This window comes from Pleurodeles waltl, chromosome 1_1 (assembly GCF_031143425.1).
Source record: "Pleurodeles waltl isolate 20211129_DDA chromosome 1_1, aPleWal1.hap1.20221129, whole genome shotgun sequence".
NCBI classification, from domain to species: Eukaryota; Metazoa; Chordata; class Amphibia; order Caudata; family Salamandridae; genus Pleurodeles; species Pleurodeles waltl.
Genome location: NC_090436.1, coordinates 364,307,712 through 364,335,347, shown reverse-complemented (window position 1 = coordinate 364,335,347; position 27,636 = coordinate 364,307,712). Strand labels below are relative to the sequence as shown.

Here is a 27,636-nt window from a genome sequence, read left to right as displayed (position 1 = left end):
GCTGACATGGGAATGACGATTCTTATAGGTTTACTGAATAAAGAATTTAGATTTTATTAAAGACAAGGAGGCTAGCACTATGCATTAACAACATCACAATAGTAAAAGAATGTTCAGTCCCATATAAGAGGTGTGACCTCCATTTTCCTCCTCTTTCGTTTGCTGTTTCTGAGCAGATGAGTATATGACACTGGTATTACTTTTGCTTATATAGTATGTTCTGAATGATGTGTATGTATTTACTAGTAGGAAATTACCCAATTTATGGGTAAGGGGTGTGAGGTATGATGTTGAGATAAGACTTTATGTATACATTTAATAGGTGTATGTTTTTGTTGTTGAAGGAATACTCCTAAACCTTAAATTCATGCTGATGGCATTTTGTATATGTTATGGAGTGAATGAGCGGTTGGGATGAGATTATTCTCTTATTAGTTTGAATGCACTCAAAAGCTGAAGGTAGGCAGCAGCGCAAGGCAGCTTGAGTTAGCCACGTTCGTTCCATCAGGTGAAGTGGAGCGCAAGGCTGCTCGGAGCCTTAGTCACGTACACGCTGTGAATGCTGTAAACAGTTTACCGCGTTGCTATCTTTTAGGCTGCTTTTTAAGGACCATAGGCCTTGTTTTCTACGGCAGACTGCTCTTTGCAGCCGTATCCTTGGAAATAAGTCATCGTTTGATGCTTTGTTACAGGAGCACTAGTTGAGGTGACAGAGAAGTGAAAAACGATATTTTTTGGTGACAGAAAAGTATCACATATTTTTCATTAAAGTGTGAGATTTGAACTAAGAGGAGCTAAATCAGGAGGATTTAATAAGGAAAATAGTGTCTGAAGAATTGAAAGTTGTGGTACAAGAGTCTGTTAAACAGGCTTTAGGGAAAAGAAAGAGTAATGAGGAGGACCATCAAAGAGGTCCAGGTGGTAAGTGCCTTTCAAGAAGTTAACACTTGCAAAATACGACAAGTGGGAGTGGAGTCCAAAGTGGCTCACAAAAGAAAGGTACCCGACGCGATGCAAAGGAGAGTCAGCTTGATGCTGAAAAAGATCATTACTCAGAAGAAGGTGCTGAGGTGTAAAATAGTACTGAGAATGATGACCTAGATGAATATACATTAGAATTCGAATACAAGGATGGTCTTGATTAAGACAGTGACAGTTATGTTAGAGGAAAGGTGAAGTATATAATAACTGATCCTTTTGGACAAAAATTATTTAATCCAAAGGATTTCAAGCACCCGAGAGGGAAAGAATGGTGGCCGCTGGATCACGTTTCAGAATATATAAAGGTAAGATTATGTAAACCGTTAGAAAAGGAGGAGAGAAATGAAATGAGGGCAGTGTTCCAGGCCTGATATTGATGAATTATAGCCTCCTGTCTTGACATAAAACGTGAGATCACTTTGGTATAAATTCTTGATTAGTATACATGACAAGTTTATCAGGATAAAGCTAAAAGTACGGTTGCTGCAAAGTAAACACTTAAAATTCTCTATCCCGTCTCAGTGATCATTGCTATTAGGAAGACATTGCTATTAGGAAGATATACTTTCTAGCAAACTTGCATTATGCCAGGTTTACAGGGGAAACAGCCATTACAACACGGTCATTACCAAGCATGACCTTTATCACTGAACAATTACCATGCATATGCCGTTCCCACGCATGCCTTTACCATGAATATACCATTGCCACGCCTGTCTTTACAATGAATTTCGTTGTAAAGGCATATGCGTGGTAAAGGTTTTAAAGAAAAGTATTATTTTTACAATTTTGTAAAGGCATGAATGGTAAAGGTGTATGCATGGTAAAGGTTTTGCAGATAAGTATTAAGTGTTTATATATGTGTATATGAGAACAGGTGTAACAGGGTGTATCTAGGGTGTGAGTGGCTGTGAGAGTGTGTGTGCGAGTGCGTGCATCCATGTCTTAGTGGGTGTGTCAGTGTGAGTGGGTATGTGAGTGGGTGCTTGAGGGTCTCAATGGGCCTGTGAGTGTATGAGTGTCTCAGTAGGTCTGTGTGTGGGTGCATCAGTGTCTCACTGGGTCTGTGAGTGAGTGCATCCGTGTCTTAGTGGGACTGTGAGTGGGTGCATGAGGGTCTCAATGAGTCTGTGAGAAGGTGCATCAGGGTCTGAGTGGATTTGTGAGTGGGTACGTGAGGATCTGAATGGGACTGTGAGTGGGTGCATGAGGGTCTGAGTGGGTTGGTAAGTGGGTGCATCAGTGTCTGAGTTGGTCTGATTGGGTGCATGAGACTGAGTGGTCTGTGAGAGGGTGTATGAGTGTCTCACTGGGCCTGTGAGTGGGTGCATCAGTGTCTGAGTGGGTCTGTGAGTGGGAAAAGGAGGGTCTGAGTGGGTCTGTGAGTGGGTGAATGAGGGTCTGAGTGAGTGTGTGAGTGGGCGCATGAGTCTCTGAGTGCATATGTTAGTGAACAAATTAGTGTATGAATGAGTCTGTGGGTTCTCTCCCACATTTGTTCTTTTTTACAAATATTTTTCACAAATATTTGTGAATATTGCACATGGCGATGCAAAATTATTTAAAACACATATTTTGCTCTTAAAACACACCTATATCACACCCCTGAGGTCAGGGTACCTCCACCCTAACCCCTTATGCCACTTTCAATTAGGATTTTCACCCCTGGAGACCATGTCCAGTGTTATCAAATGGTGGCCGCAGCTTTCTAGTCAGGTTGCGGTCAGCCAATTACAACTCTTCTTTTCAAATGCACAAGTCACGAAAATGTGTGAATATTAGCAAGCCCAGATATACAAATTTGGATTTCCTTTAATATCTCAAAAACTACTGAATGGATTTACACCAAATAAACAAAAGCGTAATCTGCTCCCAAAAGCTAGCTTTCTGCCAAATTTGGTGTAATTCTGTCCACTGGTTCGGGCTGTAGTCGTGTGTAAAGGTCCTATGAAAATTAACATGGGAAATACAACTTTTTTGACCCACCCCTTTTTTTTGGCCCCCGCTTGGCAATCACCTCCAAACTTTCCATGCGCACAAGAATTACCAGGGCAAATAGTTTGGAAAATTTCGGGAAGATTCATCAAACGGTGTCAAAAATATAAGCAAGACAAAAAAACGCTTTTTCTCTGGAAACTAGGTCCAAACTATAACTAACTACTGGTGACCTATGTGGCTTAGGGCGGGTACCGTTTGTGGGGCGGTAAGGGCGTTTTTAGGGTTCAGGGTGGGTATAGGATTTTGGTGGTAAAGGCATTTTTAGATTCTCGGGTGGGTATGGATTTTTGGGTGGCTATGGGATTTTGGATGGTAAGGGCATTTTTAGGTTTTAGGGTGGGTATAGGTTTTTGGGTGGTAAGGCCATTTTGAGGGTGGGTATGGGTTTTTGGGTAGTAATGGCATGATTAAGTTTTAGGGCGGATATTGGTTTGGGGTATAAGGGATTTTTAGGTTGGGTATGTTTTTTGGGTGGTTTTAGGGTGGGTATGGGTTTTTGGGTGTCAAGGTGATATATATGGAAAATGTCACTTACCCAGTGTACATCTGTTTGTGGCATGTTCCGCTGCAGATTCACATGCTGTGCACTGTTCCTGCCATCTAGTGCTGGGCTCGGATTGTTACAAGTTGTTTTTCTTCAAACAAGTTTTTTCGAGTCACGGGACTGAGTGACTCCTCCCTTTCGGCTACATTGCGCATGGGCATCGACTCCATCTTTGATTGTTTTCCCGCATAGGGTGAGGTAGGAGTAGTAGAATGAGAATAGTAAAGATGTCCATGCAATGGAATAGATATGTATGTACATAGTTTGTGGTAAAGGAATGTTTTATTTACATATATACAATTTCTAATTGCAACTTAAACGGCTACAGGCTCCCGGGGAGGTGGGAGGGCGCATGTGATTCTGCAGCGGAACAGGCCACGAATAGATGTACACTGGGTAAGTGACATTTTCCATTCGATGGCATGTGTAGCTGCAGATACACATGCTGTGCATAGACTACAAAGCAGTAATACTCCCAAAAGCGGTGGTCAGCCTGTAGGAGTTGAAGTTGTTTGAAATAATGTTCTTACTACAGCCTGTCCTACTGTGACTTGTTGTGTTGCTAGCACATCTACACATTATTGTTTGGTAAACGTATGAGGTGTAGACCAAGTGGCTGCCTTACAAATCTCTGTCATTGGAATGTTACCTAGAAAGGCCATTGTCGCTCCTTTCTTCCTAGTGGAGTGTGCCTTTGGGGTAATGAGAAGCTCTCTTTTAGCTTTTGGGTAACAAGTTTGTATGCATTTGACTATCCATCTGGCTATGCCCTGTTTGGATATAGGGTTACCAGCATGGGGTTTTTGGAAAGCGACGAACAATGGCTTAGTTTTACGAAATGGTTTTGTTCTGTCTATATAATACATTAGTGCTCTTTTTATGTCTAATGTATGCTACTGAGTCTGGCTGTGGGAAGAAGACTGGGAGTTCAACAGTTTGGATTAAATGAAACGGTGAAATGACTTTTGCCAGAAATTTTGGATTTGTGCAGAGAACCACTTTATGTTTGTGTACTTGTATAAAGGGTTCTTCGATAGGGAATGCTTATATTTCGCTAACTCTTCATAGTGAAGTGATGGCTATTAGAAATGCTACTTTCCAAGTCAAGAATTGGATTTGGCAAGAGTGCATGGGTTCAAAGGGTGGACCCATGAGTCATGTAAGTACAATATTAAGATTCCACGAAGGAACCGGTGGGGTTCTTGGAGGTATGATCCTTTTTAGTCCTTCCATAAAGGCTTTAAGAACTGGTATTCTAAAAAAGTGATTTTGTGTGTTTAATCTGCAAGTAAGCAGAGATTGCAGTGAGATGAATTTTGATGGAAGAAAAAGCGAGATTTGCTTTTTGTAGGTGTAGTAAATAACTCACAATGTTTTGTATGGAGGCATCTAACGGTGTGATTTGGTTTGCTTGGCAGTAGAAAACAAACCTTTTCCATTTATTAGCATACAATGCCTTGTTGTCGGTTTTCTTGCTTGTTTAATGACCTCCATACACTCATTTGAAAGGTTTAGGTAGCCAAATTCTAAGACTTCAGGAGCCAGATTGCCAGGTTGAGCGTTGCTGGATTGGGGTGTCTGGTCTGTTGTTTGTGTTGTGTTAACAGATCTGGTCTGTTTGGGAGTTTGATGTGAGGTACTACCGAGAGGTCCAACAGTGTGGTGAACCACGACTGGCATGCCCACGTTGGTGCTATGAGTATTAGTTTGAGTTTGTTTTGACTCAGTTTGTTGACTAGGAAAGGAATGAGTGGGAGAGGGGGAAAAGCGTAAGCAAATATCCCTGACCAATTGATCCATAGAGCATTGCCCTTGGACTGAGGGTGTGGGTACCTGGATGCAAAGTTTTGGCATTTTGCGTTTTCTTTTGTTGCGAACAGATCTATGTCTGGTGTTCCACAGTGGTGAAAATATTCTTGAAGAATATGGGGATTTATTTCCCACTTGTGAGTTTGCTGGTGATCTCGACTGAGATTGTCGGCTAATTGATTGTGAATGCCTGGTATATACTGCGCTATAAGGCGAATGTTGTGAATTGCCCAATGCCGAATTTTTTATGCTAGGAGGCATAGTTCTGACGAGTGTGTGTCCCCCTGTTTGTTTAGGTAGTACCTTGTTGTCATATTGTCTGTTTTGACAAGAATGTGTTTGTGAACTAGAAGAGGTTGAAAAGCTTTTAGTGCTAGGGAGACCGCTAGCAGTTCTAAGTGATTTATGTGTAGTTGTCTTTGTTGACTGTCCCATTGCCCTTGTATATTTTGGTTGTTTAGGTGTGATCCCCACCCAACCATTGATGCATCTTTTGTGAGAATGGCGTGAGGTCCCGGGTCTTGAAAAGGCCGCCCTTTGTTTAAATTTACAGAGATCCACCATTGAAGCGAATAGTGTGTTTGGTGGTCTATCAACACTAGATCTTGAAGTTGACCCTGTGCCTGCGTACATTGTTTGGCAAGGCACTTCTGTAAGGGCCGCATGTGTAGCCACGCGTTTGGGACAATAGCGATACATGATGCCATCATGCCTAGGAGTTTCATGACAAATCTGACTGTATAGTACTGATTTGGTTGTATGTTTGACAACATGGTTTGAAATGATTGAACTCTTTGCGGGCTTGGAGTGGCAATTGCTCTTTGTGTGTTGAGTGTTGCTCCCAAGTATTGTTGTAGTTGGGATGGTTTCAAGTGAGATTTTTGGTAATTTATAGAGAAACCTAGTCTGTGTAGGGTATCTATTACATACTGCGTGTGATTTTGACACTGATGTTGCGTGTTGGCTTTTATTAGCCAATCGTCTAGATATGGGATTACGTGCATGTGATGTCTCCCTATATGAGCTGCTACTACAGCGAGGCCTTTTGTAAATACTCTGGGTGCTGTTGTTATCCCGAAGGGCAGTACCTTGAATTGGTAATGTTTGCCCTGTATGACAAACCCGAGGTATTTTCTGTGAGATGGATGGGTATATGGAAATACACATCTTTCAGATCCAGTGTTGCCATGTATTCTTTGTGTTTTAGTAAGGGGACTACATCTTGTAGTGTGACCATGTGAAAGTGTTCTGATTAGATAAAAAGGTTTAAAGTTCTGAGATCTAAAATTGGTCTTAGAGTTTTGTCCTTTTTGGGAATAAGGAAATATAGGGAATAAACCCCTGTTCCTTTTTGTTGGTGAGGTACTAGTTCTATGGCTTGTTTTGTTAATAGTGCTTGTACCTCTATTTGTAACATGTCTAGATGTTGTGTCGACAGTTTGTGCGCTCTTGGGGGAATATCTGGAGGGAAATGTGTGAATTCTATGCAGTAACCATGTTGGATAATTGATAGGACCCATGTGTCAGTGGTTATGTCTGACCAATGTTTGTGGTAAAAAGTTAGTCTTCCCCCTACTGGTGATGTGTGTTGGGGAAGGGTGACAGTCAAGTCACTGTTTTCTGTTTGGGGCCTGCTTGGTGGGCTGAAACTTTCCCTTTGATCTTGGGAATTGTCCCCTGAATGAGCAGCGAAACCCCCCCTCTCTGATATTGGGACTGGTAGGTGGGTTTTGCCTGAGAGGTGGATGCCTCTGAAGGTTGCTGTCTGAAACCTCCCCTAAATTGTGGTTTCCTGAATGTCCCCCTATACTGGGACGAGTAGAGCGCGTCCATGGCTTTGGCCGTGTCAGTGTCTTTCTTCATCTTTTTGATGGCTGTGTCCACTTGTGGCCCAAACAGTTGCTGCTGGTTAAATGGCATGTTCAGTACTGCCTGCTGTATCTCAGGTTTGAACCCTGAGGACCTCAGCCAAGCGTGTCGCCTAATTGTGACAGCTGTGTTCACAGTTCTTGCCGCAGTATTAGCGGAGTCCAATGCCGAACAAATTTGATTGTTCGATATTGCTTGCCCTTCCTCTACCACCTGTTGAGCCCGTTTTTTATATTCTTTAGGGAGATGCTGGATGATATCACCCATCTTGTCCCAGTGAGCTCGGTCATAACGGGTGAGGAGGGCTTGTGAATTTGTGATATGCCACTGGTTGGCAGCTTGTGACGCCACTCTCTTTCCCGCTGCGTCAAATTTGCGACTCTCTTTATCCGGAGGTGGTGCATCTCCCGATGATTGTGAGTTGGCTCTTTTCCTTGCAGCACCAACCACTACAGAGTCCGGTGGCAGCTGTTGCGTGATGAACACTGGGTCCGACGGGGGTGGTTTGTACTTTTTTTCCACCTCCGGTGTGATGGTTCTTCCTTTTACCGGCTCTTGAAAAACTTGCTGAGCATGTTTAAGCATGCCTGGTAGCATAGGCAGGCTCTGGTATAAGGCATGCATAGAGGCCAGGGTATTAAAGAGGAAGTCATCCTCCGATGGCTCTGAATGCATACTAACATTATGAAATGCAGCAGCTCTGGCCAAGACTTGGGTGTAAGAGGTGCTATACTTCGGTGGAGACGGTTTTGAGGGGTAGCACTCAGGGCTATTGTCCGAGACAGGGGGATCGTAGAGGTCCCAAGGGTCTACATCATCTTGCGACTGCACAGTATGTGTGGGTGACTGTGCAGTGGGCGTGCCAATTGGTGACCCTGTCCTTTGTGGCGAATGCGGTGGAGAAATATCTTGTGAAAAATGGCAAGTTGGTGATTTCTCCCTAGACACTTTAGCTTTTGGCTGATCAGTCTCAGTCTCTGATTGTGGTTGGAAAGCCAGCTTTCTCTTGAATTTGAGAGGAGGGGCAGTTTGTATCTTTCCAGTATCCTTATGGATCTGTATCCGTGCCTGCGTTTGGTCAAACTCTTCAATTTGAAGCTCCTCTTCAAATCTGTGCCTCTCCTTTAGCTGTTTAGAGAGCCCCTGTTCCTCTGTGTAAGAGGTCTTTTTCGGCTCCGAAGCCGGTTTTCTCGGCACCGAAATGCCATGGTTTTGAGGCTTAGTCGATTCGACAAGGCGATGTCGAGATTTTTCGACGCCGGGTTCTCGGCTCGAGTCGAATGACTTCAGCACGATTTTGGCCGTTTTCGGTGCCGAAGGTGTTGCTTGGTCACCGCTTTGTTTTTTATGGGTCGAGCCATGGCCTTCAGGCAGTGGCGTCCCGAGGCCTTATGTTTTTTCGGTTGACTGTGGGGTTGGGTCGAGGCAGGCGTACTCACTTGTTGGCCTGCTGTAGGCGGTCGGTCTCAGTCTGAGTCATCCGAGTCCGATCCCTGGATGGAGATAGCCATCTCCTCCTCTTCGACGTCGAGGTGTTCAGAAGATTTCAACGCCATCTGCATCCGCCTCACCCTCCGATCCCTCAAGGTCTTTTTCAATTGAATGTTGCGTGTTACAAGTTGTTTTTCTTCAAAGAAGTGTTTTCGAGTCACAGGATCGAGTGACTCCTCCTCTTCGGCTCAATTGCACATGGGCATCGACTCCATGTTAAGATTGTTTTCCCGCAGAGGGTAAGGTAGGAGTGATAGAGTATTAAGAAAAGAGATGTATATGCAAATGGAATATATATATATATATATATATATATATATATATATATATATATATATATATATATATATATATACACACACATACATATATATATATATACATATATATATATATACATATGTACAAGAGATTGTTGAACTTAAACGGCTATAGGCTCCCGGGGAGGTGGGAGGGTGCATGTGAATCTGCAGCGGAACATGCCACAAACAGATGTACACTCAGTAGGTGACATTTCCATTCGATGGCATGTGTAGCTGCAGATACACATGCTATGCATAGACTACAAAGCAGTTTTACCTCCCATAAGCGGTGGTCAGCCTGTAGGAGTTGAAGTTGTTTGAAATAGTGTTCTTAGTACAGCCTGTCCTACTGTGGCCTGCTGTGTTGCTAACACATCTACACAGTAATGCTTGGTAAATGTATGCGGTGTTGACCAAGTGGCTGCTTTACAAATTTCGGCCATTGGTATGTTACCTAAGAAAGCCATTGTAGCCCCTTTGTTCTGTGTGGAATGTGCTTTAGGTGTAACTAATAGCTGCCTTTTAGCTTTTAGATAACACGTTTGGATACATTTTACTATCCATCTAGCTAATCCTTGTTTTGAAATAGGCTTACCAGTATGTGGTTTTTGGAACGCTACAAATAACGGTTTGGTTTTCCTAAAGCATTTTGTCCTGTCAATGTAATACATTAAGGGGGTTATTCTAACTTTGGAGGAGGTGTTAATCCGTCCCAAAAGTGACGGAAAAGTGACGGATTTACCACCAGCCGTATTATGAGTCCATTATATCTTATGGAACTCGTAATACGGCTGGTGGTATATCCGTCACTTTACTGTCACTTTTGGGACGGATTAACACTCCTCCAAAGTTAGAATAACCCCCTGTGTCTCTTTTAAGGTCTAATGTATGCAGGGCTCTTTCTGCTACATAGTCTGGCTGTGGGAAGAAGACTGGTAGCTCCACCGTTTGATTAATATGAAACAGTGTCTTAACTTTTGGGAGAAATTTTGGGTTTGTCGAAGTACAATTTTATGTTTATGTACTTGTATGAACGGTTCTTGAATTGTGAAAGCTTGGATTTCACTAACTCTTCTTAATGAAGTAATTGCGACTAGGAAGGCAACTTTCCATGTTAAGTATTGAATTTGGCATGAGTGCATAGGTTCAATTGGTGGACCCATAAGTCGTGTGAGCACTCTGTTTAGATTACACAATGGTATTGGAGGTGTTCTAGGTGGAATAATGCGTTTTAATCCTTCCATGGACGCTTTGATAACGGACTCTAAATAAAGAGCTGTGTTGTATATTTTGCAAGTACGTAAAGATTGCAGTTAGATGTATTTTAATGGATGAAAATGCTAAATTTGCCTTTTGTAAATGAAGCAAATATCTTACAATGTCTTGTATTGATGCTGAAAGAGGGGTAATTTGTTTAGATTGACAGTAATATACAAATCTTTTCCATTTGTTTGCATAACACTGCCTGGTAGTGTGTTTCCTTGCTTGTTTGATTACTTCCATACACTCAGTTGGTAGTTGTAGATATCCAAACTATGACTTCAGGAGCCAAATTGCTAGATTGAGTATTTTGGGATCTGGATGCCTGATCAGTTGTTTGTGTTAACAGATCTGGTCTGTTCGGGAGTTTGATATATGTTACTACTGACAGATCTAATAGTGTTGTGTACCAGGGTTGACGTGCCCACGTTGGTGCTATAAATATGAGTTTGAGTTTGTTTTGACGCAGTTTGTTGACTAGAAATGGAATGAGCGGGAGAGGGTGAAAAGCATAAGCAAATATCCCTGACCAATTCATCCGTTGACCATTGCCCTTGGACAGAGGATGTGGGTACCTGGATGCGAAGTTTTGGCATTTTGCGTTTTCGCTGGTGGCGAATAGGTCTGTCTGGTATTCCCCAGTGGTGAAAGTATGGCTGAAGCACTTGGGGATGAATCTCCCACTCGTGTGTTTGTTGATGATCTCGGCTGACAACATCTGCCAATTGGTTGTTTATCCTTGGAATGTATTGTGCTACCATGTTAATGTTGTTGTGGATTGCCCATTGCCAAATCTTTTGGGCTAGGAGGGAGAGTTGGGATGAATGGGTCCCTCCTTGTTTGTTTAGGTAATACATTGTTGTCATGTTGTCTGTTTTGATAAGGATGTTCTTGTGAGTGAGAAGAGGCTTAAAAGCTTTGAGCGCTAGGAATACGGCTAGCAATTCTAGGTGATTTATATGAAACTGTTTGTGTTTGGTGTCCCATTGTCCTTGAATGTTGTGATTGTTACGGTGTGCCCCCCAGCCAATCATTGATGTATCTGTTGTAAGTATGGTCTGAGGCACAGGGTCTTGAAAAGGCCGCCCTTTGTTTAGGTTTATGGAATTCCACCACTGAAGTGATATGCATGTTTGGCAGTCTATCAACACTAGATCGTGAAGTTGACCCTGTGACAATTGCTGTGCAAGGCACTGTTGTAAAGGCTGCATGTTTAGTCCTACATGTGGGGCAATAACGATACAGGATGCCATCATGCCTAAAAGTTTCATGAAAAATGTGACAGTGTGCTGTTGGGCTGGCTGTATTTGTGCCAATACATTGCAAAATGCTTGTATTCTTTGTGGACTTGGGCTTGCAAGTGCTGTTTGTGTATTTAGTGTGGCTCCTAAATACTGTTGAATTTGCGCAGGTTGTAGGTGCGATTTTTGGTAGTTTATGGAGAACCCTAGGGTGTGTAGGGTTTGTATTACATAATGCGTATGGTTTTGACACAGTGTATGACTGTTGGATTTTATTAGCCAATCGTCGAGATATGGGAAGACATGAATGTGTTGTCTTCTTAGGTAGGCAGCTACTATTGCCAGGCATTTTGTGAATATTCTGGGAGCTGTTGTTACTCCGAAGGGTAACACTTTGAACTGATAATGTTTTCCCTGAATAATAAACCTGAGGTATTTTCTGTGAGCTGGATGAATGGGTATGTGAAAATACGCATCTTTGAGGTCTAATGTTGCCATGAAATCTTGCTGCTGTAGCAGTGGGACCACATCCTGTAGTGTTACCATGTGAAAATGTTCTGACAGGATGTAAAGATTGAGGGTTCTGAGATCTAATATTGGTCTTGGGGTTCTGTCTTTTTTGGGGATGAGGAAATTCAGTGTGTAAACTCCTGTTCCTATTTAATCTTGTGGCACAAGCTCTGTCGCTTGTTTGAGTAATAGAGATTTTACTTCTTGCTAAATGTTGATATGTTGGGTGGAGAGTTTGTGTGGTTTTGGTGGAATATTTGGGGGAATTTGTGCCAATTCTATGCAATAACCATTGCGGATAATAGATAATAACCAGTTGTCTGTTGTAAGGGGTAGCCAGTTGGTGTGGAACCTTTGCAGTCTTCCCTCCACAGGTGAGCTGTGAGTTGGGAAGAGATGGAGTAAGTCACTGCTTTGGCTGCTGTTAGGCTTGCTTGGTTGATTGATATTTTCCCCTGCCTCCAGGGTATTGGCCTCTATAATTGCCTTTAAACCCACCTCTTTGATATTGAGGTTGGTAGGTTGATTTTGTTTGTGAGGTGGATGCCTCAGGTATCTGGGTTCTAAATCCACCTCTGTATTGGGGTTTCCGAAAGGACCCCCTGTATTGCGTTGTATACAAAGCACCCATGGCTTTAGCGCTGTCTGAATCTTTTTTCATTTTCTCAATAGCCGTGTCTACCTCAGGGCCAAAAAGCTGTTTTTGGTTAAACGGCATATTAAGGACTGCCTGTTGGAATTTCAGGCTTAAACCCTGAAGACCTAAGCCATGCGTGTCTTCGTATAGTGACAGCAGTATTAATTGTTCTAGCTTCTGAGTCTGCAGAATCTAGGGCTGACCTGATTTGGTTGTTTGTAATAGCCTGCCCTTCCTCGACTATTTGTTGCGCCCTTTTATGTTGGTCTTTGGGGAGATGTTGTATTATATCCTTCATCTCATCCCAGTGGGCCTTATCATATCTAACCAACAGTGCTTGGGAGTTGGCTATCCTCCATTGGTTGGCTGCCTGCGATGCTACCCTTTTGCCTGCAGCATCAAATTTTCTGCTCTCCTTGTCTGGTGGGGGTGCATTCCCTGATGACTGAGAGTTCGCTCTTTTTCTGGCCGAGCTACAGAGTCAGGAGGCAATTGTTGTGTAATAAAGACAGGATCAGAGGGAGGTGGCTTATACTTGTTCTCCACTCTGGGAGTAATTATCCTAGCCTTCACTGGCTCTTGGAATATTTGGCGAGCATGCTTTAACATACCTAGAAGCATGGGAAGTGACTGATAGGTAGTGTGTATAGAGGATAGTGTGTTAAAAAGAAAATCATCCTCTAAGGGCTCAGTGTGCATGGCGACATTGTGGTAGGATGCCGTCCTAGCTAAAACCTGAGTATATCCTCTGGTGGTGACGGCTTGGAGGGATAGCAGTCTGGGTTGTTATCGGGAATGGGATCTGGATCATACAGATCCCATGGATCCACATTGTCTTGCTGTGAATCAAATGAATGTACAGGAGATTATACAGGTATGGGGATAGTAGGGGGAGAGACAAGCAAGTGAGGAGAATGAGGAGGGGACTGAGGAGGAGAAAATTGAGGAAGTGGAGATTTTTGTTTAGTCTTTGGCACTTTAGCCGGTGGCTGAGCAGTGTCCAATTTTCCTGAAAGGCCAATTTCCTCTTAGGCTTCAGGGGAGGTGCAGTTATAATTTTGCCAGTGTCCTTGTGAATATGAATTCTGGCTTGCCTTTCATCTACATCCTCGATTTGTGAGTGTTCCTCCGTGATTCTATGGCTTTCTTTAAGTACTTGCGAAAGTCCATGTTCCTCGGTATAAACTGGCATTTTCGGCTCCAAAGCTGTTTTTTTTGGGATCGAAAGGCTGGGAGTGGATGTTGGCCTCGGCTCCGAAAGCAATTTTCGAGGTTTCGACTCAAAGGATCGATGTCTGATAGTTTCAGAGACAGTGCTTCGGCTCGAGTCCAAAGGCTTCGGTGGCGTGGCCTTTTTCGGTGCCAAAGTTGTTGGTTGGTCACCGAAGGTCTTTTACGGATCGAGCCATGGCCTTCTGGCAGTGGCGTTCCCAAGGCCTTATGTTCGGGCTTGGTTGGGACAGGGCAGGCGTACTCACGTGCTGTCCTGCTGTGACCGGTCTGTCCTCCTCGGACTCCTGTTCGGAGTCTGACCCTCGGACGGAGACTGCCGTGTGCATGATCTCCTCTTCCTCGACATCAAGACGTTCGGTGCTCTTGGACGACATCTCGAGTCTTCGCGCTCTTCTGTCTCGGAGAGTCTTCTTCAAACAGAAGGATCTGCAGGCCTCACAATTTTCTTCCCGATGGTCTGGGGAGAGACAGAGATTACAGACGAGATGTTGGTCTGTGTAGGGAAATTTTGCATGGCAACGAGGACAAAGCAGAATTGGGGCCTGTCCATGAGGCTTCCACGCAGACGGCCCGACCAGGCCCAACTCTGCAGCACTACATGCCACAAACAGATGTACACTTGGTAAGTGACATTTTCCGTTCGATGGCATGTGTAGCTGCAGATATACATGTTGTGCATAAACTGAAAAGCAGTCCCCTCCTAAGTAAGCGGTGGCTAGCCCGTAGGAGTTGGAGTAGTTTGAAATAGTTTTAAGCACTGCTTAATCAACATTTGCTTTTTAGTGAGATAGCATATCCACACAGCAGTGTTCAGTAAATGTGTGTGGTGTGGGACATGTGGCTGCTTTACATATGTCTGCCATTGGTATAGCTCCCAAAAATGCCATTGAAGCTCCTTTCTTCCTAGTAGAACCCGCTTTAGGAGTTACTAATAGTTGCCTTTTAGCTTTAAGATAGCAAGTTTGAATACACTTTACTATCCATCTGGCAAATCCTTGTTTGGAAATTGAATTCCCTTTATGAGGCTGTTGAAAAGCCACAAAACGTTGTTTTGATTTTCTAAAATCTTTTGTTCTGTCTATATAATACATGAGAGCTCTTTTGAGATCAAGAGTGTGGAGAGCTCTTTCAGCAACTGAATCTGGCTGTGGAAAGAAGACTCGCAATTCCACAGACTGATTGATGTGAAATTGTGAAACCACTTTTGGTAGAAATTTTGGATTTGTTCTTAGTACTATTTTGTGTTTGTGATTTTGGAAGAAAGGTTCTTCTAAAGTGAATGCTTGAATTTCACTTACTCCCCTTAAGGAAGTAATTGCTACCAGGAAAGCAACTTTCCATGAGAGAAATTGAGAGTGCAAGAATGCATCGGTTCAAATGGTGGACCCATACATCTTGTGAGCACAATATTGAGATTTCAGGCAGGAGCTAGTGGAATAACTCTTTTAAGACCTTCCATAAAAGCTTTTATGACAGGTATTATAAACAGAGAAGTATGCTGTCTGTTTTGTAGGTAAGCTGATATTGCTGTTAAATGAATTTTTATAGAATATGCTAGATTTGTTTTTTGTAAGTGAAGCAAATAAACAATATTCTGTACTGATGCTTTAAGTGGATCAATGTTTTTAGGTTGACAGTAATATACAAAATGTTTCCATTTAGCAGCATAGCACTCTCTAGTTGTAGGTTTGCCTGCTTCTTTTAGAATGTCCATACATTGTAATGGAAGATGTAAATATCCAAATTCTATTACTTTAGGAGCCAAATCGCCAGGTTGAGCACACTGGAATTGGGATGTCTGATTTGACGTTTGTTCTGAGTCAATAAGTCTGGTCTGTTTGAAAGCTTGCAATGTGGTACTAAAGACAGATCCAACAGTGTTTTGTGCCAGTGTTGACTTGTATACTAGAGTATCACAGTGAGGGAGGTGTGACGGATCTTGTTGACCAGAAATTGAATGAATTAGTGGGAGGGGGGGAAAGCATAAGCAAATATACCTGACCAATTCATTTTTGCGTTTTCGCTTGTTGCGAAGAGATCTATGTTTGGTGTTTCCCACATGTGAAAGTACTGTTGAATTACTTGTGGGTCAATCTCCCATTTGTCTATTTATTGCTGCGTCTTGATTAAGAGGTACGCTAATTGGTTGTGTATCACTGGGATATACTCTGCTAATAGCTGAATGCGATTGTGAATCGCCCATTTCCAAATTGTTTGTGCTAGAAGGGACAATTGAGATGAATGCTTGCCCCTCTGTTTTTTGCAGATAATACATTGTTGTCATGTTGTCTGTCCTTATTAACACTGCTTTGTGTGTGATTTGTGGTTGGAATGATTTGATTGCTAAGAACACTGCCAGTAATTCCAAGTGATTTATGTGATAAGTCTGCAGGATTGAGTCCCATTCTCCCTGAATTGTAAGATTGTTGAGATGGGCTCCCCAACCTGTCATTGATGCATCTGTGGTGAATGTGGTCTGAGGCATTGGGTCTTGAAATGGCCAACCCTTTGATAAGTTGGTGTGATTCCACAATTGCAGAGAGTTGCAAATCTGGCGGTCCAACAACATAGATCGTGAAATTGACCCTGTGCCTCAGACCATTTTTGTGAGAGACACTGTTGGAGGGGTCTTATGTTCAGACGTGCATTTTGCCCTATTGCTATGCATGATGCCATCATTCCCAATAGCTTCATGATAAACTTTACTGTGTAAGTTTGATTGAATTGTAATTAGGATATGAGAGTGTGGAAAGCTTGAATTCTTCTGAATCTGGGTAGGCTAATGCTGACTGAGTGTTCAGATTTGCTCCTAGATATGGTTGAATTTGTGCTGGCTGAAGGTGAGATTTCTGGTAACTGATTGTGAACCCTGACCTGTGTAGGGTATCAATTGCATATTGTGTGTGTTGTTGACAGGTTTGAATGGTGCTGGCTTTTATGAGCCAGTCGTCCAGATAGGGAAAGACATGTAAGTACGGTCTTCTGAGGTACGATGCAACCACTGCTAGACATTTTGTGAATACCCTTGGTGCTGCTGTTACTCCAAAGGGTAGCACTTTGAATTGATAGTGCTTGCCTACTATCACGAACCTTAATTACTTGTGGTGTGCTGGATTGCTAGAAATGCGGAAGTAAGCATCTATTAGATCTAATGCTGTCATGTACGCTTGTTTTTGCAACAAGGGAATGACATCCTGTAGTGAGACCATGTGGAAATGCTCTGAGAGAATATAAAGATTGAGAGGTCTGAGATCAAGGATTGGTCTGAGAGTGCTATCCTTTTTTGGTATGATGAAGTATTGAGAATATACGCCTGTCCCTTGCTAACAGAACAATGTGTTCAGGAGAAAGCCTATGTGAACGAGGGGAAATGTTTGGTGGAGTGGAGATGAGTTCTGGGCAATAACCATTGTGGATAATTGACAATACCCATTGATCTGATGTAATCTGTTGCCAATGACAGTGGAAATACTGTAGTCTTTCTCCCATAGGAGATGTGTGCTGTGTGAGAATGCAGAGGAAGTCACTGCTTTGATGAGGCCGAGGTACCTCTTGTGGCAGTGGATTTACCCCTAGATCTGAAATTGTGTCCTCTATAGGTGCCCCTAAATATTCCTCTGGAATAATATTGTTGTCCCTGTTTTTGTTGGGACGTAGAGGCTTCTGATGATTGGGGTTTAAAACCTCCTCTGAACTGAGGCTTACGAAAAATACCCCAAAAAAGGGTTATGTAAAGGGCACCCATGGCCTTTGCTGTATTGGAGTCCTTTTTTAATTTCTCAATGGTGGTATCCACCTCATGTCCAAATAGTTGCTGCTTATTAATGGTTATATTTCAGGTTTAAAACCGGAGGACTGCAACCAAGCATGCCTTCTGGCCATGACACTAGTGTTTATTCCCTTAGCTGCAGTGTCAGCACCATCTAGTGCAGATCTAATCTGATTGTTGGCAATAGCCTGTCCTTCTGCCACTAACTACTGTGCTCTTTTTTGATGTTCCACAGGGAGGTATTGAAGGAACTCCTGCATCTCGTCCCAGTGTGCCCTATCATACCTGGCTAAAAGAGCTTGGGAGATGGCAATTCTCCATTGATTTGCAGCTTGAGTTGCCACTCTTTTGCCTGCTGCATCGAATTTGCGGCTCTCCTTATCAGGGGGAGGAGTATTCCCTGTGGACTGTTTGCTCTTTTCCTAGCTGCACTGACCACGATGGAATCAGGTGGCAATTGTTGTGATATAAAGGCTGGATCAGATGGTGCAGCTTTATATTTTTTTGTCCACCCTAGGTGTTAACACCCTTGCCTTTGCTGGCTCTTTAAAAATGCTGTCAGCATGTTTTAAAACACCTGGTAACATTGGCAAACATTGGCATTGCTTATGTGTATTGGAAAGAGTGTTGAATATGAAATTCTCATCTATGGGCTCCAAGTGCATCTGTACGTTGTGGTATGTGGCTGCCCTGGAAATGACCTGATTATAGGTCTTGGTGTCTTCAGGTGGAGTCAGCCTGGTGGGATACAGATCAGGGTCATTCGATGGAACTGAGTCAGAATCATACATATCCCTTGTGTCCATGTTATAAGTATTGTCACCCATATAATCCCCATGAGATGACACTGAAGATTGTGTGGAAAACTGTGTGGGTGAATGTGGTGGTCGATGATTGTGAAGTGGTGGAGAAAAGGGGAAAAAGGCGAATGCACGATCTTTGGCTTCTCCTTGTGCTTAAATATCTTCCCCGGTTAAGGGACAGTTTCCAAACTTTGTTCGAATGTTAGTTTTCACTTTGTTATAGGAGGAGGCGAGGCAATCTTCCCTGTATCCTTCTGGATCTGTATTCTCCTTTGCTTATGGTTCATGACCTCAAGAATTAGTCTAATATCCGTTTAATTAGTTTCATGTTCTGGAGATGGAACCTGTTTGCGGGCTGAAAATGTGGTTTCTGCAGCAGATGACAGTTTTTTCAGCTCCAAAGAGGAGCTTGGATATTTCAGCTCCAAAGAGGTGAGTGGATGTTTCGGCTCCGATGTGGTACGAAGATGTCTCGGTTCCAAAGTGGAAGCCTCCATCTTTCAACTCAATGCCGAAACAGGCGTGGTAGTCTGTTTGGTGGAGTGAGCCTTTTTCGGCACCAAACCCAAGGGTCGGTCGACGATAAGTAGTTTTTGGGTCGGACCATGGCCAGGAGGCAGTGGTGGACCCAAGGTCTTTTGTGACTTTTTAATCTGTTTTTGATGGGAAGGGGCTGGTGTACTCACATACTGCGCTGCAGGAATAATGTGACTGTCCCCATCTGAGTCACGTTGGGAGTCGGAGTCTGGGATGGAGACTGCAGTTTGTGCCTGTTCTTCACAGAAGATGTTGGGCGTTTGTTCCGTCGACTTCGATGCCATCTCTACCCATCTTGCTCTTCAATCCTGTAAGGTCTTCTTGGGTCAGAAGGATCAGTACGCCTCACAGGTCTTTTCTTTGTGGTCCGGAGAGAGGCAGAGGTTACACACCAAGAGCTGGTCGGTGTAGAGGAACTTGGCGTGGCACCGAGTACAGAATCAAAATGGAGTCCTATCCATCAGCTGTGATGCCCAAAAGTACGTTTAATTGACCCAGACGCTACAATCGAATCGAGTGTAGTCAGAAACGCGTTCAAAAAAAGATACCGACATGGAAAAGATAGAGAAGTTCAGATAAAACCAAACCGCGATCTACCGGAGCTAGAGGAAACATTTTGGAACTTGAGGCAGAAAGAAAATCTAATAAAGGACTCCACTCCCATGCGCACTAACACAGAGAGGAGGAGTCACTTGATCTTGGGACTCGAAAAAGCTTCTTCGAAGAAAAACAACTTGTAACACTCCTAGCCCAACACTAGATGGTGGAATATGCACAGCATTGGTATCTGGAGCTACACATGCCATCGAACATATATGGAATATACTTACCTCCTAACTTTTTACCACGCATGCCTTTACCAACCATGCCTTTATAACAAACTTTTCCTTGCAAATAAATGTGTGGTAATGAGCATGCACTGTAGTGACCGTGTTGTAAAATGCATGCGTGGTTCCATCATGCATCCGTTCCAAGGGCGTTTACCTCAACCGACAAAGAACCATGTTTAAATTCCAAAACAGGAGAGGTGTGTGTCTTGATAGTGTTTCAAAATGGAACGCCACATCTTCCAGCAGCAGTGAAGAGTGCTCATTTAGTTTTCATTATGTTTGGTCTGACCATATCTGGGTTTATCATCAATTTTATAAACTAACCTTTAAACACGATTTCTAGTACCCATCTGTTTGAGGTTACGTTGGCCCACTGTGCATCAAACAAACTCAAATTTCCCTTAAGGGGACTTGTGAGGGTTTAAAGTGAGTAAATAAATTCACTTGGAGCAGACATATAGCTTTTACGCCATTGTCTTCTCCCTCTAACATGAAACGGCTGCTGTGTTTTTTGCTGGCCTCACAGCCAAGAGGATGAAGGTGACAAATGTACATATGCAAGTTGGTGTTGGCGATATCTCTGCTGGGAGAATGTCTACCCACTAGTCTTCCTTTTTCTGATACTGATATTCCATACCTACAGTTCCCCCTACTTTGCACCTATTGCCATTGCTACGTTTTAGTTTGTTCAAGAAGGCCATAAACAAATTTGCCAGCTATGGCTTCTGATTACTGAACCTATGCTTCCCTAATGGCTATCAGTATCTGCTCAGTCCAGGGCAGACTCGAATCACATGCTGTAGATGGTTTTACCATCCTGAAACAAAGCAATCCTCTTCTTCAGTACACCTCAGCGAGGTGCTTTAATATTTCTTCTACCTTCTCCAATTGTTGGTGTTCATAGCAATGCAGCATAGAAGCAAAATTAGAAATTCTCCATTCTTTGAACACAAAAATATCTTGCTTCTCAACTGCCTCTCACCTTTTCTTTACAAGCTGGCGAGCCTGACATAACTGTTGATTTAACTCTCTCTTTAAAGCAGTTGAGACAATTAAGGAACACCACTACGGTACGGTATAAATAAATATCAGATTTAATTCAGGGGCCTTACATTTACCTTCAAATTTAGGGGTGATTGTCTTAGCAATTACCAGCATTTTAAATTATTTAAGAACTGCCTGGCACAAATCGTGACATGGATGCATGAGAATTGTTTGAAACTAAACTCTGATAAGGCAAAGGTGCTCCTTTTTTGAAATACCACCACCTTTTGGAACACCTCCTGACAGCCTTCCAATCTTGACCCTCTTCCTACACCTGTACAGAAAGCCAAGAACTTAGTGTTGCTGTTTGACAGAAAGCTTTGTTTTTTGGATCAAATTAATCAGGTTACATTGTCCTGTTTCTATCTGCTCAGGATGCGGAAAAAGGATTTTCCCTACATTCCCCTAGACTTGCAGAAAAGGGTTATTGTGGCTCTTTTCTCGTCCAGAATTGATAACTGTAATGCTTTGTACATGGGCTTACACAAGCGTCTGGTGCATAAATTCCAATCTCTGGAGAATGCAGCATCATGGCTGCTTTTGAACATTCCAAAATTTAGCCCTGTTTCTCAAAGCATTCTTGACCTTCACTGGTTGCAGGTTTGAGAGAGGATTACATATAAGGCCCTCTGCCTGGTTCATAAGGCAGTTCACAAGACCAGCCCTCAATACTTTCAAAAAATCTTTTGTTGGCATGTCCCCAATTGTGATCTTCAGTCCAGCACAACCAAGTTGGTAGCCATCCCTGGGATTAATAAAGCAAGATGGGGAGTACGGAGCTTTTCTTACTCTACTATGAAACTATGGAAGTTTATGCCCTTCTATTCAAGATCTCAATCTAACTTTACTCAATTCAGGAAAGTGCTGAAAACCCTGTTCCTTACATCCCTAAGCAAATAGGAATATACTTGATGGCTTCTTCTGAGGAAGCTAGCGCCAAGATGCTGTTTGGCATTTGCATGCTTTACAAGTTTTTTACTTACTATTGCTACTTTTAAAAGTCCTCAAATTTTCATCTTGTTTTACTTTTTTTAACCTAGAAAATCTGTAATCACTTTTGACATCGACCAATTTAGACTGTCAATTTTATAGAAAGATGTTTGTTTTGATCATGTTCACCTTCATTACACATTTTGAAAGCAGATATTGCCCTCTTTAAAACACAGTTTTAATGCTTTTGCCTAGTAGATACTAGTGTATTTTTTTGTTTAGACTGCTTCAGTCCTGAGAAGTCAGAATGTCCTACTGCATTACCCACTTGCTAATTTGATGCCAGGGGCCCTCCCCTGAGGCACTATGGGCGTAGGGGGTTTTAGAGAATGAAAGCATCATGTTTAGCACCAAATCCAATGGACTAACAATTTTGTTCTCTTCATCATGGTTAGAGCCAGAAAACTGTTCTGCTTTTGCTACTTCTGTATCTTCAACGTCCGGGGCCATCATCATCTGGGTCTAAGCCAGTCTCTTCAAAAGTGGTCAGTCAGCTGATGCTGAGGCTTATCTCAATCAATTGACACGATATGCCCACCTTGTCTCGTTTTGCGTTTTTACTGTTTTTGTCTTAAAAACCCCACAAGATAAACAACCTTGTGTATTTTGGTTGAGCGGAAGAAATTGTATACCAAATGCTTGTCTTTCCATGCATAACAACATCTACATTTAATGCAAACCTTAAATGGTGTCTTTTTCCATGACTAAAAACAAAGAAAACCCAGAGGCCAAACAGTCTGTAAACAGTACATCTGACTACAAATATTTTTGATCAAATCTTGGACCTACCTAAGATCGAGGCTTAGTATTAAAAAATCTTGTGATTATGAGGGATTGATTTCAATATTGTAGTCAGCAAACGAAAAACTAACTTTTTAAAACTGTCTCCTTCAAACTCCTGCATGCATCTGAACGAGACTATAAGATATCTTAAAATGACAGTAACGTAATAAGACATTGTGGTATTATGGTTAACATTGTAAGGATTAAGTAGGCTCCTACTATATTTGATGCCAGAACAAAAAACTTTATTTAGACAAGCATGCTTTTCAGAACTCAATCAAAAGATCATGAATTGATGCACAGCATCTAAACTGAAAATTGTTTCACACTGCAAAAAGTGTGACTATTGTTTAAACCTCAATTAAAGGTACTAGACATTTAATAAAAACATCAGGCGTAAAATGACAGACCTGTATTGAGACCATAGGTCAAGCATTAGACAGTTATATCAGCTCCTTCCTTTTTCAACATTTCCAGTTTACACTAATGTTTAACTTTATTCACAATTTTATGTAACAGATCATGAATTTAAAACTGCAAAACCTTAATGGGCTCATAAGCACAAAATGGATAAAAAACAGCCCCCTAGAAAAAGTTTAGGACCACAAATCCAGACTAGAATCAACTGAAATATTTTCAAAATGTACAGCAAAGGTAAGAAGCAGTCATTTGAGGTGACAGGACTGCCATCCAAACCCTCACCCATTAGGCCCTGTTCCTGTGCACATTCTAGCATTCGCAATGAATAGTTGTTTACGCTTTTATAAAAAGAGCGCTGCTGCCAGCAATATTCCTCTACTCTTCCTAGTATGATTTCAATAATAATGAAGACGATGAAGCTGCATCACTCCTATTATGTCAGGTTGTATCTATTGCTCCATATTTTGAAAATCCTATCCATATACCAGAGTTTCTCTGCTCCTGGTGGCCTACCGTCTGCCAAGTGCAGCATCATCCTACCAGTCTATCCTATGACGTTTTTGCATGCTGTCATCTTCAAGTTGTTGCCTTTTGATAAGGCCCAGTTCTGGAGATACCTGATCTGAACCAATGCTTCATCATAGACCGATGTGGCGAGACACAAGCAATTACTGTCCTGCGCACGAGGAACAAGCTCAGCATCAGCTTAAGTTTCAATTTACTTCTTTACGGCTGTAGGAAAAAACTCAAGAGTCACTGTTTGTGTTCTACTGCAGCACCTGGACCATTACTGTCTGCAGAATGGCTACTCTAACAATGAATAAACTCTGTACTTCTACGACAGCTTCATCATGGAATAAATTCCCCCACCCGTCTTCACTACATGTGGGTCATACTGAGAAAGGTAGACATTATACTAACACTGGTGACTCTTGAACTCACCATATATTTGATTGCTTCAATTTGAATGTTTACACAATGAATATGTTTTACATCAACATCCTAGACGGCAGATGAAAGCATAGTCTTACCTGCAGTCCCTGAACTGATGACAGCAGCGTGAGCATAAGATGAAGGGATGAACTTGGGCTTAGTTTTCCAAGCTGCCTTCCCGACACTCCACACCAGTGAATGGCATTAGTATTACACATCTCTAAAATGAGATCCATGGTTCTTTCACTGCTAAATAAGAAGAATAAGGAACATATTGTAGAAAGTTAGTACATTTAACACTGGGTTGACAAAGGTTTTAAATACACTTGGACATTACACAGGTAGCAGTCCTGAAAGAAAAAGCTTTCCATTTTGAGTTGGAGGTAGAACTGAGATTAGTGTGTAATAGAGGGTGCCCCTGATGTTTTCCACATTGCAGCTAATGCCATTTTGGCTGCTCCTAAGGAAAGCCACATAATGACGTGATCTCTTCGAGTTTGTAATTGGAGTGAGGGGTCGGGCAGTTGCAACAGAGTGCACTCGGGTGTGTTGGGTATAGGGTAACCAAGTATCTGATTGATTTCTGCCCAGTATGTTCTGATAGTTGGACATCTTTTTAAGTTTAACTGAGGTCAGGTACCAGTCGTAAAGGACTTTATAATGGGCTTCCCAAAGTCCCAATGATTGTATGTGGAGATGTCCTGCCAGAGTGTCTGCCATTGTTTATCTGTGATTGGTCGAGAAAGAGTACGTTCCCAGAAGGGAATGTGGGAAAGGATGTATGTATCTCTAGAAGACATCAATAGGAAATATAGAAAGGAAATGGTGCCCCGGGGTCGAGTCTGGCTGTCGGGCAAACTTTCGAATGGGAAGCAGATCTCGAGTAGCTGCTAAGCAGAGCGGAATCTGCACCACCCACTGTTTCAATTATGTGTAACGGAAGAACTCAGTAGGAGGCAATTTTATCTCTCTGGGGCAGCTTTCAAAGGTTAAAATGGCCTCCCCATGCTATCGGTCAGAATTCGTCAAGCAGCCATGCCAATGGTCCAGATGGCTTGCTGGGAGAAAATCAGTATTACTATTTATAGGGGTGTAAGGTGAGGGGAAAGTGGTAATGCTGAGTGACTTAGTAACTCTGTCTCATATGTTCAATGCAGTGATGGTCAGAGTCCTAATGTATGCATTAGTAGGGCGGGCATTCTTAGGTTTCCACAGAATGCCCCATATGGTTCTACCCACCACTGCTCTGTCCATATGCATTCAAGGTTTGTCAGATTCCCTAAGGGACCATTCTGGTATGACTCAACAATGCTGCTCAGTAGCAGGGTATACAGTCTGGTAAGGCCACTGTGTTCTTTAGGGAGAGTCAGAAACTTATATGAGAGGTGAGCTCGGCGCCCCTGCCATGTGAAGTTTGTTATGAGCGTGCAAAGAGTGGAGAAAAAGTCCCTACAGGGTTCTATGGAGAGGCCCTAGAAGAGGTACAGGAGGCGTGAGAGGATCAACATTTTAACTGTATTAATGTGTCCTTGCCAAGAAAGAAACATTGGCACCCATGTTTCGAGATTTAGCCTGGTTTGGCAAAGTAGGGGAGGGTAGTTCGCTGCATAGAGGTCTGCCAATTTGGGAGTAAGGTTTATGTGATCTCTTCCTGCACCCACTGAAATGGGAGAGAAGCCGCTAATCATTCCATGTTTGGGCAGGACAGTGAGGTAGAGCAAATATGACTTTTGAAGGTTAACCTTGACGACGGCCACTGATTCAAAATTCTTAAGGCATTCCTGCAGGGGAGGTTATCGTCAAAAGGACAATCTGCAAATAGAGACACTCTGTGTTCATCCTGGACAAAACAACGGCAGAAATGGAAGTGGACGCTCAAATTCAGGCTGCAGTGGTTCTATGCTAAGAGCAAAAAGTAACAGTGATAGGAGGCATCCTTGTCGTGTTCCCCTTTGCAACTCCAAGTATTTTGATACGGTCTGATTTACCAGAACTCTAGAGCGTGGGCATGCGTAATTAGCGGATAACATAGATATGAATCTGTCTCCAAAACCCAAAGCGGCAGAGAGTAAGGAAAAGGAATTTACAGTCCACTAGGTCAAAAGCCTTTTTTTGGCATTTAGTGCCAACCGGAGCGTCAGGATATTTCTCTTTGTAGCTTTTTATATTAAATAAACCATGCAACACAGATTGTCGTGGGTTTGTCTGCCCTTAATAAAGCCAGTCTGATCTAGGTTAAACAGGTCTGGCATGATAGCCTCTTACCCAGTGTAGTATCTTAGCATAAAGTTTAACACCTAGGCTTAATAAAGCTATTTGCCGGTAAGATAAGCGTGTATGGGAATCCTTCCCGGTCTTGGGGAGGCCCGTGATGAGGGCCTCATCTATTGAATTACTACTATTATCAGTCTACAATTTGGTTGAACAGCGTTGTTAACCTGGGGATCAGATCAGAACTAAAGGATTTGTAATAGAGTGCGGTCAGCCCCGTCTGACCCGGGAATTTCTGATGTTTGGTCATTAAGTGTCTCCTGGATATCTGGAGGAAGTTGAGTGAGAGAAACTCCTGCAAGATAGTCTCTCTGGGCATCTACATCAATAGTGTCTGCCATATATAACTGCCTGTAATAGTCTCTGAATTGAGTGGCCTTGTCAGCCTCAGAATTGTGTGATATACTATCACGTCCTGGTAATGGGGGAACATAATTTTTCTCCTGCTGAATTCTTAGCTGGCGTGATAAAAGAGTCCACCTTATTTCCATGTTCTTAAGTGGTCTTTTTAAGGGGTAAATGTGTTATCTCAGCTCTATTGGCACATACAGCCTTTAATTTGCATCTGAGAGCTGTCATTTGTCATTGGAGGAGAAATGTGGGGGCTTCCTTATCAACTTTTTCAGAAATAGAAAGTTGAGCTTCTAATAGTTGTCTATCTTTTGTTTTTTGATGAGTCAATGTGCTTAGCAGTGCCATACACTTCCCCCTTAGGGCGGCTTTAAAGGCATCCCAATTTGAAGGACAGGACGTGTCTTGAGGATAATTCAAGGTGTAGAATTCCTTTATAGTTTTACGTATCTTTATCCTAGCAGATGGCTCTCTTGTAAGGACATTGGGGAAGTACCAGCTACAGCGGCTAGTCTGTGAGATGCGCCAATCAAATACCACTTCTAACAGTGCATGATCTGAGAGAGAAATAGAATGTGTAGTGACGCGAAGGATAGCATGAAGTAGGGATTGACTTTTGAAAGTGTGCTCAATCCCTGAATATGTTTAATGAGAATGCAAAAAAAAAAAAGTCTAGTCATAGATGGATGACTTTATGGTGCGCTGTGTATCAATTAACCCCTGTTGGCGTAATATTCATTTTGTTGCTTTGGAGAATGCGTTTGATATGGATGGATGCAATCTAGAGTGTGATCCCATATCAGGTTGAAATCCCCCATTAAGATAATATCCCCTTCTGTGAATACACCCCCTGCACAGTACGGAACAAGCATAGGAATTCAGACTAATTTGTATTGGGCACATATATTGTAGCTATGGCACAGAATTGGCGTTGAATCGTACCCTTTACCATTACATAACGGCCTGTTTTATCGCTTATGCTGCCCATATATTGGAAGTGTAGGGAAGAGTAGAAGAAGAGGGCAACCCC

General features: G+C 42.6%; 1 protein-coding gene across 3 annotated transcripts in view; it reads right to left on the bottom strand.

The window, feature by feature from the left end:
• The window catches only part of TRAPPC13 (trafficking protein particle complex subunit 13), a 321,232-nt gene that overhangs the window by 5,705 nt on the left and 287,891 nt on the right, over positions 1–27,636 (bottom strand). For all 3 annotated transcript variants that reach the window (XM_069222813.1, XM_069222798.1, XM_069222805.1), the window contains one exon: positions 24,083–24,233. In XM_069222813.1, the coding sequence (XP_069078914.1) occupies positions 24,083–24,233 (151 nt within the window). The remainder of the gene's footprint in view (positions 1–24,082; positions 24,234–27,636) is intronic.